Source organism: Chiloscyllium punctatum, chromosome 36, assembly GCF_047496795.1.
Source record: "Chiloscyllium punctatum isolate Juve2018m chromosome 36, sChiPun1.3, whole genome shotgun sequence".
Classification (NCBI taxonomy): Eukaryota; Metazoa; Chordata; class Chondrichthyes; order Orectolobiformes; family Hemiscylliidae; genus Chiloscyllium; species Chiloscyllium punctatum.
In genome coordinates, this window is record NC_092774.1 from 12,468,710 (window position 1) to 12,483,499 (window position 14,790).

At 47.1% G+C, this 14,790-nt stretch overlaps 1 protein-coding gene across 1 annotated transcript in view; it reads left to right on the forward strand.

Annotated features, from left to right (window-relative positions):
• The first annotated feature begins 840 nt into the window (after window positions 1-840).
• The window catches only part of LOC140460004 (uncharacterized), a 46,607-nt gene continuing 32,657 nt past the window's right edge, over window positions 841-14,790 (forward strand). The window contains exons 1-2 of the mRNA XM_072554409.1: window positions 841-1,065; window positions 3,646-4,852. Of these exons, the coding sequence (XP_072410510.1) occupies window positions 4,055-4,852 (798 nt within the window). The 5' untranslated portion in view covers window positions 841-1,065; window positions 3,646-4,054. The remainder of the gene's footprint in view (window positions 1,066-3,645; window positions 4,853-14,790) is intronic.

Genomic DNA, 14,790 nt, shown 5'->3' on the forward strand with positions numbered 1-14,790 from the left:
CCAATCCTGTCAATCATATTTAGCAGGTGAGGCTAACTTTACTGACTGTTATCTCATCCTGCCATAGTGACCTTTCAGCCTCAACCTTACTCTGCTAATTGGTGTAAGAGTTTTCCACTATCCTTTGCAACAAACTGGCAGTGGTCTCCATGCTCTAACCCTTCCCATGCCTTCATGCTCTTTATTTTCCATACTATCTAAAAATAGACTCAGGGTTGTAGAGCACAGAAACAAACCCTTCGGTCCACACCGACCAGATATCCTAAATTAATCTAGTGACCCATTTGCCAGCATTTGCCCCCTACCCCTCTGAATCTTTCCTATTCATATCCGCATCCAGATGCATTTTAAATAATGTAATTGTACCAGCCTCCCCCACTTCCTCTGGCAGCTCATTCCATATACATACTTCACCCTCTGTGCGAAAAGATCGCCCCTAAGGACCTCCAGAAATCTTTCCCCTCTCACCCTAAACCTATGCCCTCCAGTTCTGGTCTTGGGGTCTTGCCCCCCACAATAAGCGGAAATAAACATACAAAAATTGAGCAGCCAGACAAAATGCAAAAGGAATAAAATATCGAGCCATAAGGGAAAAAAAATTGTGTCTCTATCTTTTTTCCCCCATTGGTATTTGGACCCTTACAATCTGTCAGTAACACCAACCTCCCCGGAGAGCAGACTGGGCAAAACACTGGGCATGCTCATCGCTGTACGCAAAAAAAACGGCGCGAGACCTTCTTTTGATTGACCAATAGGCAGCATTGGAGGACTGGAAGGAGACTGGTCCTCCTGCCAATCAGAGCCAGCCCATTGTCTGAATGCGGAAGTTGGGACATGAACTTCTCAAGCTGCGAGTCCTGATCCTCTCTCTCTCTGAATAAAGATTGAGCTTTACCCCGACTGCAAATTCCTTCCTCTGTCTCAGGTCTGTGAGGACGGCACTCTCTTATATCACCCCCTTTTCCACTTTTTTTTAACCATTCTGTGATTCAATTGTTGACTTTCAGCAACTGAAAGGAAAGAGAGTGAATTCGGCGGGGACAGACTCCGGAAACGTCGATCCAGGTCTGTATCTCAATTGGCAAAATAGTTAGGCAGGAGTCATCAGATGGTGGAGAAGTCGATATATCAGGTGTAACCCTTCTTCAGGGCTGGGGCTGGGTGCAGAAACTGCAGATAAAAGGGGGTGGTGGAGAAGTGGGGATAGGTCGAGACAGTTAGAGGGTACGACCTGCTTGGTCAGTGGGAGGAATGAATCTGGTTGGTGGCAGGGAGGAGGTCGGGGATGGGAATGGAGTCAGGGAATGGAGGGGTGGGGGGTTTGAAATTGGAAAACTCAACGTTGAGTCCTTTGGGCTGCAGGCTGCCCGGATGATGAGGTGTTGTTCCTCCAATTTGCGGTTAGATTCGTTGTGGCAATGGAGGAGGCCAAAGATGGTCATGTCAGAAAGGGGGTGGGAAGGGAAATTGGAATGGGTGGTTACTGAGAGGTCTGGTCGCCCTCTGCAGACACAGCTGCGATGCTTGGCGAATCGTTCCCCAAGTTTGCACTCGCTGTCCGATATAGAGAAGACCACAATTGGTAAACACATGGCAAATGCAGTACCACAATATGAAGTTATAGCCTTGGCTGTGGGAAAAGAAACGCAGAAAGTAGGTGTATTGTTTAACTGGAGATGTATTTGAATGTGGAGAAAGTGAGAACTGCAGATACTGGAGATCAGAGTCAAAAAGTGGGGTTACTGGAAGAGCACGGTAGGTTAGGCAGCATCCGAGGAGCAGGGAGAAAGTGAGGACTGCAGATGCTGGAGATCAGAGCTTAAAAATGTGTTGCTGGAAAAGCGCAGCAGGTCAGGCAGCATCAATGGAGAAGGAGAATCGGCGTTTTGGGCATTCCTGAAGAAGGGCCTATGCCCAAAACGTCGATTCTCCTCCTTTGCTGCCTGACCTGCTGCGCTTTTCCAGCAACACATTTTTAAGCATCTGAGGAGCAGGAGAGTTGACGTTTTGGACACGAGCCCTTTATCAGGAATGATGTGTGGATGGACAAAGAGGCCTCAGCGTCCTTCTACACCAGTCACTGTCATTTGTCAGACAGGTGTAGCAAACAATCAGCAAGGCAAGTGTATATTAGCAAGAGGAATTGAGTTTAGAAATGGGGATGTCTTCCTGCAGTTAGGGGATCATTGTATATGTTCAAGGCTGAGTTCATCTGATTTTTGAGCAACACTGCGGTGGATTTTGTGGGGGAAGGCAAGAAAGTGGTTTTAAGGCCAGTTCCAAAGTCATACTGTACAGAAACAGACCCTTTAGTCCAACTAGTCACAGAGATATACAGCATAGAAACAGACCCTTCGGTTCAACCCGTTCATGCCAACCAGATATCCCAACCCAATCTAGTCCCACCTGCCAGTATTTGGCCCATATCCCTCCAAACCCTTCCTATTCATATACCTGTCCAGCTGTCTTTTTAAATGTTGCGATTGTACTAGCCTCCACCATTTCCTCTGGCAGATCATTCCATACACGTAATACCCTCTGTGTGAAAAAATTGCCCCTCAGATCTCCTTTGTATCTTTTCCCCTCACCCCAAACATATGCCCTCTAGTTTTGGACTTTTCCCCCCGACCCCCTTCCACAGATAAGGCTTTGTCTATTTATCCTATCCATGCCCTTCATGATTTTAGAGGTTGCTCCTTGGCCTCCAATGCTCAGGGCAAACGGCCCTAGCCTCCCTCTAGATCAAATCCTCCAACCCTGGCAACATCCTTGTAAATCCTTTCTGAACACTTTGAAGTTTCACAACATCTTACCGATAGTAAGGAAACCAGAATTGCACACAATATTCCAAATGTGGCCTAACCAATGTCCTGTACGGCTACAACATAACTTTCCAAATCCTATACTCAGAGGATTGGGAAAGTTTTCAGAACCTACAAAAGACAACCGGGAAAGAATGGAGGGAGAAACCGAACCTTTGAGGGTCAGCTTGGAGGCATTGAGGTCTCAGGACAGGGGGTGGGGATGACCCCAGCTATGAGCCACATACCAGCAAATGGGACTAGATTGATTTAGGATATCTGGTCGGTACAGTCGTGTTGGACAGAAGGGTCTGTTTCTGTGCTATATATCTCGATGACTCTGGCTTTCTACTAACTTTTGCCATGTCAGTAGGTTCACTTTCTCTCTAATGTCGGTGTTAATGCCTTGATGTTCTCACTTTCCTCCCACCTTCCCGGGGACGTTAACCATTTTGTGTATGGGTGTTCCTCAAGAAGCTGCGTGGCAGGTTCACCCTGAATTGACACACTTTTTTTTTGCTTCCCAAAATCAGACCTGCTCACTCTCAGCAGGATCCCAATGTTGTGAAAGATATTAGCTTTTCAGGTGGAGGTATCCAAAATTCAGAGAGATATCATATCATGTCTTGACATTTTTGCTTTTCTGCCCCTGTAAGGTCCTGAAGCAGCATCTTCAGGGGAATTAGTCAGAGCGGAGTGAGAACAGAGGGGGAGAGAGAGTGGGATGGTGCTTTCAATTTTGTGGAATAACAAAAGAAAAGAATATTCCACAGACAGTACAATTGCTTGTTCAAAATTTCTACCCTGCACTGGCAGTGATGAGCTTTGTAATCTATTCTGACAGAGTTTTTGAAGATTTGAAGAGGGAAGTTTCAAAATCAACGGATGAAGGGCTTATGCCCGAAACATTGACCCTCCTGCTCCTCGGATGCTGCCTGACTCCCCTGTGCTTTTCCAGTGCCACATTTTTCGACTGACTCTCCAGCATCTCCGACCCTCACTTTGATGTCAATGTCTGACAGTCACTCAATCCACTGGGGCCAGCAAACATTTTCGACCGTGATTTCTGGGAGAGGGATCAAAGCTTTTTGGTTCCTGTCTGAGTATGTTTTCGGCATCTGTGGGACTGGACGAGAGACCCCACTGTTGCAGCGCACTGTGCGTGGAGACTGAAACAGTTATACGGCCTGGAAAAGGGATTTCACGGCAGGGAGGGGCTCTACACGTGTTTGTGTGCAGCCGAAGCTTTGGCCATGGAGAAACCTGAGGAGTCCCGCCCTGTGGAGAAACCGTGGAAGTGTGGTGACTGTGGGAAAGGCTTCCGTTTCCCGTCTGCCCTGGAGACTCATCGGCGCAGTCACACCGGGGAGAGGCCGTTCCCCTGCACCGACTGTGGGAAGGCCTTCAGACATTCCTCCCACCTGCTGGCCCACCAGCAGGACCACACGGGGGAGAGGCCCTTCAGCTGTCCAGATTGTGGGAAGGCCTTCGTGTTTTTCTCTGCCCTGTTGGCCCACCAGCGGGTCCACACGGGGGAAAGGCCCTTCAGCTGCCCCGAGTGTGGGAAGGCCTTCAGCGATTCCTCCACCCTGCGGAGTCACCGTCGTGTCCACACGGGGCAGAGGCCCTTCAGCTGCCCCGAGTGCGGGAAGGCCTTTACCCACGTCTCCTCCCTGATGAGGCACCAGCAGATCCACACGGGGGAGAGGCCCTTCAGCTGCCCCGAGTGTGGGAAGGCCTTTACCCAGGCCACCACCCTGCTGACTCACCAGCGGGTCCACACGGGGGAGAGACTGTTCACCTGCTCTCAGTGCGGGAAGGCCTTCACGTGCTCCTCCAACCTGCGGAGCCACCAGCGTATCCACACGGGGGAGAGGCCCTTCAGCTGCCCAGAGTGTGGGAAGGCCTTCAGCACATCTTCCACCCTGCTGAGACACCAACGGATCCACACGGGGGAGAGGCCATTCACCTGCTCTCAGTGTGGGAAGGGCTTCACCTACTCCTCCCACCTGCGGAAGCACCAGCGAGTTCACTTGCTATCGCAGGGGGAATGAAGGAGTCACGGCCGAGTGCCATTATCGATTCGACTATCAACCAGGTTCTGGGGACTCCTGGGTTTGAATCCCACTGTGGCAGATGGTGGAATTGGTATTTGGTCAGAAATGTGGAGTTCGGAATCTAACCATGAGACCGTTTCAGGGAGGGGGTGGTGTGGGAGAGAAAGCCCCCATCTGATTCCCTCTCTCCCTTGTTAGGGAAGGGAACCACCATTGTGGGAAAGGATTCACTCAATCGTTCCAGCTGCATCCTTTACCCGGTCTGGCCTACACCTGACTCCAGACCCACAGCAGTCTGGTTGACTCTACACTGCCCCTTCCTGGCAAATGAGCAGGGAGAAACTTACTTGGAGACAGGGTATGGGTTAAAATTGCTGAGTGAGGCAATACTTCCTCCAGATTACGGCTGTACCAAGGATCCAATTACAAAGGGACAACTTGGTGCTGACCAATAGTAAAGACAGTGGGGTGTGTGTGGGCTTTGATCTTGAACTGTTTAAAAAGCTGCTACTTTGTCTCTGCCTTTTTGCTGGGGGAATCTGAAGCTGTAACAAAGTCGGGTCACAATAAAGGTTACCTGAACTTACCGCCGGGCTCAGACTCTCATTGAAAGCTTTGAACTCCGAGAGGTTTTTGTTTTAAAGCTGCTCCTGTCTTTCAGCCTCCTGCAGAGTTTCCAATGTCGTGTATCAGATGGAGCAGTGAATGAGTAGCTTGTATCATTAGAAATTGTACATCTTTCAGGTACTGCGTTGTTTCATCAGCATTGTCAAGTTTCCTGGCAGCACCAGGAGGTGGGGGCTGTGTTCAGTCGAAATGATATGGAGGGGTTGGTATTAGACTGGGGTGATAAAGTTTAAAAAAATCACAATACCAGGTTATTGTTCAACAGGTTTATTTGGAAGCACTAGCTTTCTGAGTGCTGCTCCTTTATCGGGTAGCTGTGGAGCAGACACAGAACGTATATCAAAAGATCATGCAACCGATAGAATATATTGAACAAGCCTAGATTGCTGTTAAGCCCTTCATCTCTTAGAATGGGTGCAGGTTTTGGTTCATTAATGTGTCACTGCCAGAACATCTTTTAAGTCACATTCTTGAGATGACTTAAGGTTTTATGAAAAAGATAACATCTCAGCTCAGACCATGCATTAAAGGTGTGAGGTCAGAGTCTGTCTGTACCCCAATCTTGAATCAGACTGGTTCTATTTGCAAAGGAGGAATTCATAAAATATTACATGGATTGACTGCCTGGACATTGTGTGCTTTTTGACCAAAATTGAATGTATCTGCAAATATAATTCTGCCAATACAAATTCACCCCACAAAGAATTGTGTGTGCGTGCATGTGAGTTTGTGCGTGAGAGTATGTACGTGCTTGGTAAAGTGTGAGTGTGATGGTGTATAAGCCTGTGAGAGTATTGAGGGGAGGAGGAACGTGTGTGTGTGTGTCGGAGCATATGTGTGAGAGGTATTAATACAAGCAAGGGGTTGCATTTTGCTAAAACAAGGAAGGGCAGCACTTGTCCAGATAATGATAGGGCCCTGGGTCATGTTATAGAACAGACAGACATGGGGGGGGGGGGTGTGGTGTTCAGGTACATGGTTCTTTGGAAGTTGCATCACAGGTAGCCAGGGCAGTTAAGAAGGCATTTAGCAGCATAGCATTCATTGTTCACCCCATTGAGTATCGGGGATGGGACATCATGTTGAGGTTGTACAGGATGTTGGTGAGGCCACTTGCAGAGGACTGAGTACAGTTCTGGTGGGCCTGTAATAGGAAGAATACTATCAGAGAGGGTTTAATAAAGATTTACCAGGATGTTGCCAAGACTGGAGGGTTTGAGTTATAAGGAGAGAGGCTGGAGTTCTCCTGGTCGGGGGGCGGGGCCTGTGACAACGATGGGGCCACGTGGGAGGGACCGGGACCGGGGGGGGCGCGGGGGGGCGGGGGAAGGAATGTAGGGCCTGTCCTGTCCTGTCCTGTCCGAGTGAAAGGGGAGGCAGTCATTGAAGGGGCAGGATCTGTTTACCCCCCTCACTGTCTGTTTAATCCTCGGGCTGTTTACCCCCCTCACTGTCTGTTTAATCCTTGGACTGTTTACCCCCCTCACTGTCTGTTTAATCCTCGGGCTGTTTACCCCCCTCACTGTCTGTTTAATCCTCGGGCTGTTTCCCCCCTCACTGTCTGTTTAATCCTTGGGCTGTTTACCTCCCTCACTGTCTGTTTAATCCTCGGGCTGTTTACCCCCCTCACTGTCTGTTTAATCCTTGGGCTGTTTACCCCCCTCACTGTTACTTGTGCAATTGCTGAGGGTAGTGTGTAAATCCTAGTGAAGGAGATTATGCACCAGCATGTATATGTTCCTCAGTTATTGAAGGGGCGGGAGCACTAAGCCTTGTTAACATGGTTATACTTTGTTATTTGGAAAAGTAGACTTTATTATTTAGAGTCACCGATGTACAGCACGGAACCAGACCCATTCGATCCAACCTGTCCATGCCAACCGGATATCCTAAATTAATCTAGTCCCCATTTGCCAGCGCTTGGCTCCTATTCCTCTAATCCCTTCCTGTTCATATACCCGTCCAGATGTGTTTTAAATGCTGTAATTATACCAGCCTCCACTACTTCCTCTGGCAGTTCATTCCATACATGCACCACCCTCTGCATGGAAAAGTTGCCCCTTAGGTACCTTTTAATATCTTTCTGCTCTCACACTAAACCTATGCCCTCTAGTTGTGAATCTCACCCCTACACTGACGAAAAGACATTTAAAAAAAAAAGTTGAGCAGCCAGACAAAATGCAAAAGCTATAAAATGTTGAGCCACTTGGGGGGAAAAAAGAACTGTGGCTCTACCCTTTATTTCTCCCATTGGCATTTGAACACTTAACATCTGTCAATAACACCAGCATCGCCACAGAGCATATTGTGTCTGCTCCTCGGTGTGAACAACAGCGCACCTGCTCGCTGGTGTCACCAACACATTGTCCATGCTCCTCGCTGTCAGCAGAAAAGGATACATCGCTTATCTCTGTTCCTCAAGGTCTTCCCTTTATTCTTAAAGCTGTGTCCTCTGGTACTAGTCTCTCCTACCAATGGAAACATCTTCCCAATGTCATTGCACTGTGGGGATGAAGCCCTACCCTATCCGGTAATTTCTGCTGGTGGGTGAGACTAGGCCTCAAGATTAGAGGGAGTCGCTTTCAGACAGAGATGAGGAACTGCTTTTCCCAGAGGGTCGTGAATCTATGGAATCGTCTAGATTAGAGTGGTGCTGGAAAAGCACAGCTAGTCAGGCAGCATCCGGAGAGCAGGAAGATCGATGTTTAGGGCAAAAGGCTTTCATCAAAATCTGTGGAATACTCTCTGGCCAAGCAAGCAATAGAGGCAGCTTCATTAAGTATATTCAAGACACAGTTGGGTGGGTTTTTGCCTGGTATTGGAATTAAGGGGTTCCTTGTAACAGTGCAGGGAGGAGGAGATGAGACGATGGATAGATCAGCCATGATCTTAATGATTGCGGAGCAGGCTCACTTGTAGCAACTGGAGTGAATCCAGGGAGGGAGCAGACTTTGCGACCTCAGGTATGTGTCTTGGTTACCCGGGTGAGGTTAGACAGAAGGACAGGCTGGGACTGTTTTCCGTAGCTTGCCAGAGTCTGAGGAGTGACCTTATATGCTTTTATATCGTCATGAGGGACATGGATAGGGTAAATAGACATGGTATTTTCCTTTGGATGGGGGAGCCCAGAAATAGCGGGTAATAAGTTTAGGATCGAGAGTGTGGTGTTGCAGCAAGTCAGGCAGCATCCCAGGAGCAGGAAAATCAATGTTTCGGGGAAAAGCCTTTCATCAGGAAAGTGTGTATGTGAGTTTGTGTATAAGACTGTGCGTCGGTGAGTGTGTATTTGCATGTGTGTATTTGCTTGATGAAGTGTGATTTGTGATGGAGAATGAGAGTGTTGAGAGGATGGTGTATGTGTATGTCTGAGAGAGAGTGTGTATGAGAGAGGTATGGATATAAGTGAGGGTTTGCATTTTACTAAAATAAAGGAGGGCAAGACTTGTACAGGTAATGTTAGGGCCTGGGTCGTGTTGTAGAACAGAGACCAGGGGGTGTTCGGGTTCATTGTTGTTGAAAGTTACATCACTGGTAGATGGGGGTGAAAAAGGTGTTTCGCACATTTGCCTTCATTGTTCACATAGGTAAAACCTACCTCTTGCAAAAATGCCATCCCGTATTCCCAATTCCTCGGCCTCCGCCGTATCTGCTCCCAGGAGGACCAGTTCCACCACAGAACACACCAGATGGCCTCCTCCTTTCGAGACTGCAATTTCCCTTCCCACGTGGTTAAAGATGCCCTCCAACGCATTTCGTCCACATCCCGCACCTCTGCCCTCAGACCCCACCCGTCCAACCGTAACAAGGACAGAACGCCCCTGGTGCTCACCTTCCATCCTACCAACCTTTGCATAAACCAAATCATCTGCCGACATTTCCGCCACCTCCCAAAAGACCCCACCATCAGGGAGATATTTCCCTCCCCACCCCTTTCGACCTTCCGTTTCCTCTGTGACTACCTGGTCAGGTCCACGCACCCCTACAACTCACCCTCCCATCCTGGCACCTTCCCCTGCCACTGCTAGAACTGCAAAACCTGCGCCCACACCACCCCCCTCACCTCCATCCAAGGCCCCACAGGAGCCCTCCACATCCATCAAAGTTTTACCTACACATCCACTAATATCATTTATTGTATCCGTTGCTCCCGCTGCGGTCTCCTCTACATTGTGGAGACTGGACGCCTCATAGCACAACGCTTTAGAGAACATCTCCGGGACACCCGCACCAATCAACCACACCGCCCCGTGGCCCAACATTTCAACTCCCCCTTCCACTCTGCTGAGGACATGAAGGTCCTGGGCCTCCTTCATCGCCGCTCCCTCACCACCAGACGCCTGGATGAAGAACGCCTCATCTTCCGCCTCGGAACAAATCAACCCCAGGGCATCAATGTGGACTTCAACAGTTTCCTCATTTCCCCCGCACCGTGCGCGATATTGAAAGAATCGAACATCGAGTCGGAGGGGCGGAGCTAAAGGTCGCGACCTCAGACGCTGCTGCAGAATCATCCGTGGGTCGGGCCTGGACTCTCGAACAGCGAGTCCGGGCCTTGGACGATCTCATCAACCTCGAAAATCGAGGTCGTCAAGAAAATATTCGTTTGCTGGGCCTTCCCGAACGGGAAGAGGAAGGCCAGCTTACAACGTTTCTGGAGCAGTGTCTTCCACAGTTATTGAATCTGGAGGCTGGATCAGGCCGGGTCAGGGTAGAATGGCCCCACCGGGTTGCAATACACAGGCCTGGCTTGGGCCAGCGCCCCCATCCGGTCCTGTTCGGGCTGCAGTGCTTTTAGGAGAAGCAGATGCTCCTGGAAGCTTCCAGAAATCTTGGGAAAGATCCCCAAGCCATGATTTACAAAGGATCCAAGATTATGCTGTTTCAGGACCTTTCTCCAGCTCTGGTCCAAAAGAGGAGGGGGTTTTAAGGGATTTAAACATTCAGTACTCCCTGCGCTACCCTGTGGCGCTACATTTTAGCCACGAAGGGTCAATGTATAACTTCGGATCGCTGCAGAAGGTAAAGGAATTTTTGGACTCTCTTAGATAAATTGTAAGAGTCAACTCGTGTGGTGAATGATGTTGTTCTGCCCTCCCCCTTCTCCTGTTCACCGTTTTTTCTTTTTTATTACTTTATTGCTTAATATTATCTCCGGGGAGTAGGGAGGGGGGACACTCTGCAATTTTTTTTTCCCCTCCCTTTTTTTGTAAATATATATAGGCCGAGTGGTCTAGTAGATTTAGGTGAGGAGGGGTCTCTGCTTTGTCTTATTTTTTCTCTTTCTTTTAAAGTGGGGCTGTTTTCCCCCTGTTTATTTTGTATTACCATAATTATTACCTGCTGAGAGTGTAATTTTATAGTTTTATGTTTATACATGGTATTAATATCACCAAATATATCTAGGGGAGGGGGAGGAGGGTAGGGTACTCACTGTTAATTTTAGCTTGGTCGTACACTTGAATTTTCTTCACTTTATTATGGGGTGCCTGGGTCGAGGGTGGGGCACTGGTCGGGAGAGGATATGATGGATTTTCGGAAAGGAAGGAGTTCCCCCGGAAATGTGGGGGAAATCTCCATTTAAATATGTTTTTGTTTTTTTATTTAGAAATAGTTTTTTATTATATTAGTGTGAGTATATTAAAGAATCTCTATTTTTGTGAATTTTCTATGGTCTATGCTCGTGGTGTTTTGGATGGTGTTTCTCCTCCCAGGGGGTCTCGGACTCGTCTGGATGATTATGGTTAGTCATTCAATTATATGGTCCACCTGGAATGTCAAGGGGAGTAATTCTCCAATCAAAAGGAAGAAAATATTACCAAACCTCAAAAAAGAAAGGGTTGATATCGGAGACCCATTTATTGGTTAAAGGACATTTGAAATTACAACAGGGTGGATTTGATCAGGCCTTCTTTTCATCCTTCAGCTCAAAATGTAGGGGAGTAGTCATTCTTATTTGGAAGAATCTCCCTTTCAAAATCCTAAGTCAGATAAAAGATGAATCTGGACGATATATACTAATTAAAGCCCTTATAAATGGAGAGGAATATGGGATTTTAAACCAGTATTGTCCCCCGGCGCATCCTTTTCAAATTTATAACGGAAGCCTTCTCCAAACTGATGGCTCTCGGTGCTCGTCATACAATTATGGGGGGAGACTCTAATTGCACTATGGAGCTGGAAATAGACAGGATACCCAAGAGTACTGCGGGTGGATGCCCCAGATCTAGACAATTGGCGGATTTGAATCAAGAATTAGGATTAATAGATGCGTGGAGGTGCCTCCACCTGCACGGCAGAGATTTCTCTTTTTACTCTAAACCACATAAATGTCACACTAGAATTGACATGTTTTTTGCCCCCTCAACTTTTTTAAATTCCATATCATCCTGTAAAATAGGTGATATAATAATTTCTGATCATGCTGTTGTGTACATGAAAATCAAGGCTAGGAACAATGAGGCATTCCCCTGACATTGGCGTATGGATTCCTTCTTAATGAAGGATAGTAAATTTGCAAAATATTTTTCTCAAGAATTTAAAGCTTTCTTGGAAATTAATTCAGGTCCGGCTAGTAACCCGTCAATGATGTGGGTGACTATTGATGCTGATGCGTGAGGTCTGATCATTTCATACTCGGTGACCCAGAAAACATTAAAGGGAGAGCAACAGCTTGAGGCTCGCTTAAAAGCAGCTGACAGACCTTCTATTACCAAATTACAAAGGATTACGGCCCTTAGGACAGCTCTGAATACCGCCTTCACCCAAACAGCAAAGAGGGAAATATTATTTACAAAACAAAGATTATATGAATTTGGCGATAAACCTGGTAGATGCGTAGCATTTCTCCCAAGGAGAAAAAGGGCCCCTCAAGCTATCACGGCTATCGGGGAAAGTGCTGGTACTCTGACTCACGATCCTAAAAGGATCAACACAATCTTCAGAAAGTTTAATCCTGATCACAGGGTTGTGAAGATAGAGCCAGGAGGATGCAGTCCTTTTTTAAAAGCCTGGCCTTTCCAGACTTAATCCCGGAACAGGTATCAGTCCTGAATGCTCCCCCAACAACCCAGGAAATACTTGACGTAATCAGGCAACTTCAGAGCGGTAAGGCACCTGGCCAAGAGGGCTTTCAGGTTGAACTTTACAAAGAGTTCACTGGAGTATTAGCTGGCCCCACTTATGGACGTGTATAACTACACAAATAGTCAGGGCTGCCTCCCACCTTCACTGAAAGAGGTGAATATCTCCCCTATTCTCAAAAAAGGAAAGGATCCAGAAGATTATGCATCTTGCTAACTGTAGATTTTAAAGTTCTTTCTAAAACATTAGCATTGAGGCTCGAGAGGGTGCTGCCATATATCATAAAAGAGGAGCAGACTGGGTTTATTAAGGGCTGTAGACCATCTGATAATATTAGAAGGGTCTTGAATGTGAATCAAGTCTGTCATCAGGAAAAAATACCGGGAATAGTAGTCTCATTGGACACGGAGAAGGCATTCGACAGGGTTGAATGGTCATATCTGTTCTATACATTGGAAAGGTTTGGCGTTGGAAACGTATTTGCTAAATGGCTCTCAACACTGTATAATGATCCCAAAGCAGTTGTGATCACCAATGGATTAGGCTCAGATCGAGTGGGGAGAGGCTGCCATCAGGGATGTCCTCTCTCACTGTTGCTATTCACGCTAATAATTGAGCCACTGGTGGTAGCGATACGGGCTGACTCTAATATAACGGCCCCGAGGGTTGGTACAGGTAAACATAAAATTACCCGATATGCTGATGATGATCTCCTTTTTCTTAGTAATCCTCTGATGTCCTTGCCTCACTTAATCCAAGTTATTAATACATTTAGTGCATTTTCAGGCTACAAAATGAATTTTTCAAAATCGGAGGCCATGCCTCACTAGTATGTCCCACTTATTGGACGGATCCCACTTCCCCTTTCAGTGGTCTCTGGAGGGTTTCTTATACTTTGGCATTTTTATCACCCCAGTATTTGGCCAGCTAGACAAGGTCAATTTTGTGCATCTATTGGAAAGGGTAAGACAGGGCCTTCAACGTTGGGGAGACCTTCCAATTTCCTGGCTAGGTAGAATAGCCCTAATTAAAATGAGTGTCTTGCCCCGATCTCTTATACCCGATGAGAATGCTGCCGAGTACGGCACTGCGCAGATTGTATGGTTGGCTGGGTTCTTTCATCTGGAATCCTAGACGGCCCCTTATTAAGTTAAGAAAGCTACAGCTTCCACAGACAAGGGGGGAGGGCTGGATTTTCCAGACTTTAGGAAGTATCAGTTAAGTTCCTTGTTAAGCTACATAGCCGATTGGGTCACGTCTGACCCGCAATCAATCTGGATGGACATCGAGGCTTCTCAAGTACAGTGCCCTCTTATTCACCTCTTATTTTTAGATCAGATGAAAATCATTACGGACCACTGTAGAAACCCTACAGTACTAAACACAATTAAAGCTTGGAATATAATGTGGCAAAACGAGGGTAATTCACATAAAACATCCCCCTATACTCCTATAGTGGGGGCATGGGGTTTTCAACTGGGGCTTACAGATGCTGCATTCAAATCCTGGAGATCCAGGGGTATCTCCTGTTTAGGGGATCTGTTCGAGAAGGGGGTCCTGATGTCTTTTGAACAGCTGCATCAGAAATTTGGATTACCTAATGGAGACCTCTTTCGATACTTCTACATTCGAGACTACATACTGGAGACTACTGCGTTATTAGATGTTCTCTATAAATCAGATAGAGAACGTAGTGTGTTGTGGCCAATGGGTGTACCCTCGGTCAGCACTCTTTATCATTTATTACGTGATGAAGTGTCGGAAGATATGGACCATCTGCTTAGAACGTGGGATCAGGATTTGAGGCTGGAAATTTCTACAGAACAGTGGAATGACATCTGGGAAAATGCCAAAAAAAATCTCCATTTGTAACAGAACCCAGACCATTCAGTTAAAGATGCTTCATAGGGCCCATATGGCACTGGAAAGATTGGCAAAATTTAGGGCAGGAGCATCTCCAATGTGTCCCAAATGTAAAACAGAGGTGGGCATTCTTACACCGCTAATGGACATGCCATAAGATCCTCAAATACTGGACCAAAGTAGTAAAGGCCCTGACAGAAATCTTGGGAACGGAAATTACTGTAGATCCAGTATCTCCTCTTCTGGGCTTCTCGAGCTTACCTTCTCTGGATGTGCGCTGGAGGAAATTATTTTCCATTCTCTCCTTCTACGCAAGGAAAGGTATCTTAGTAAACTGGATGGCTGAGGGCCCTCTCGGACTT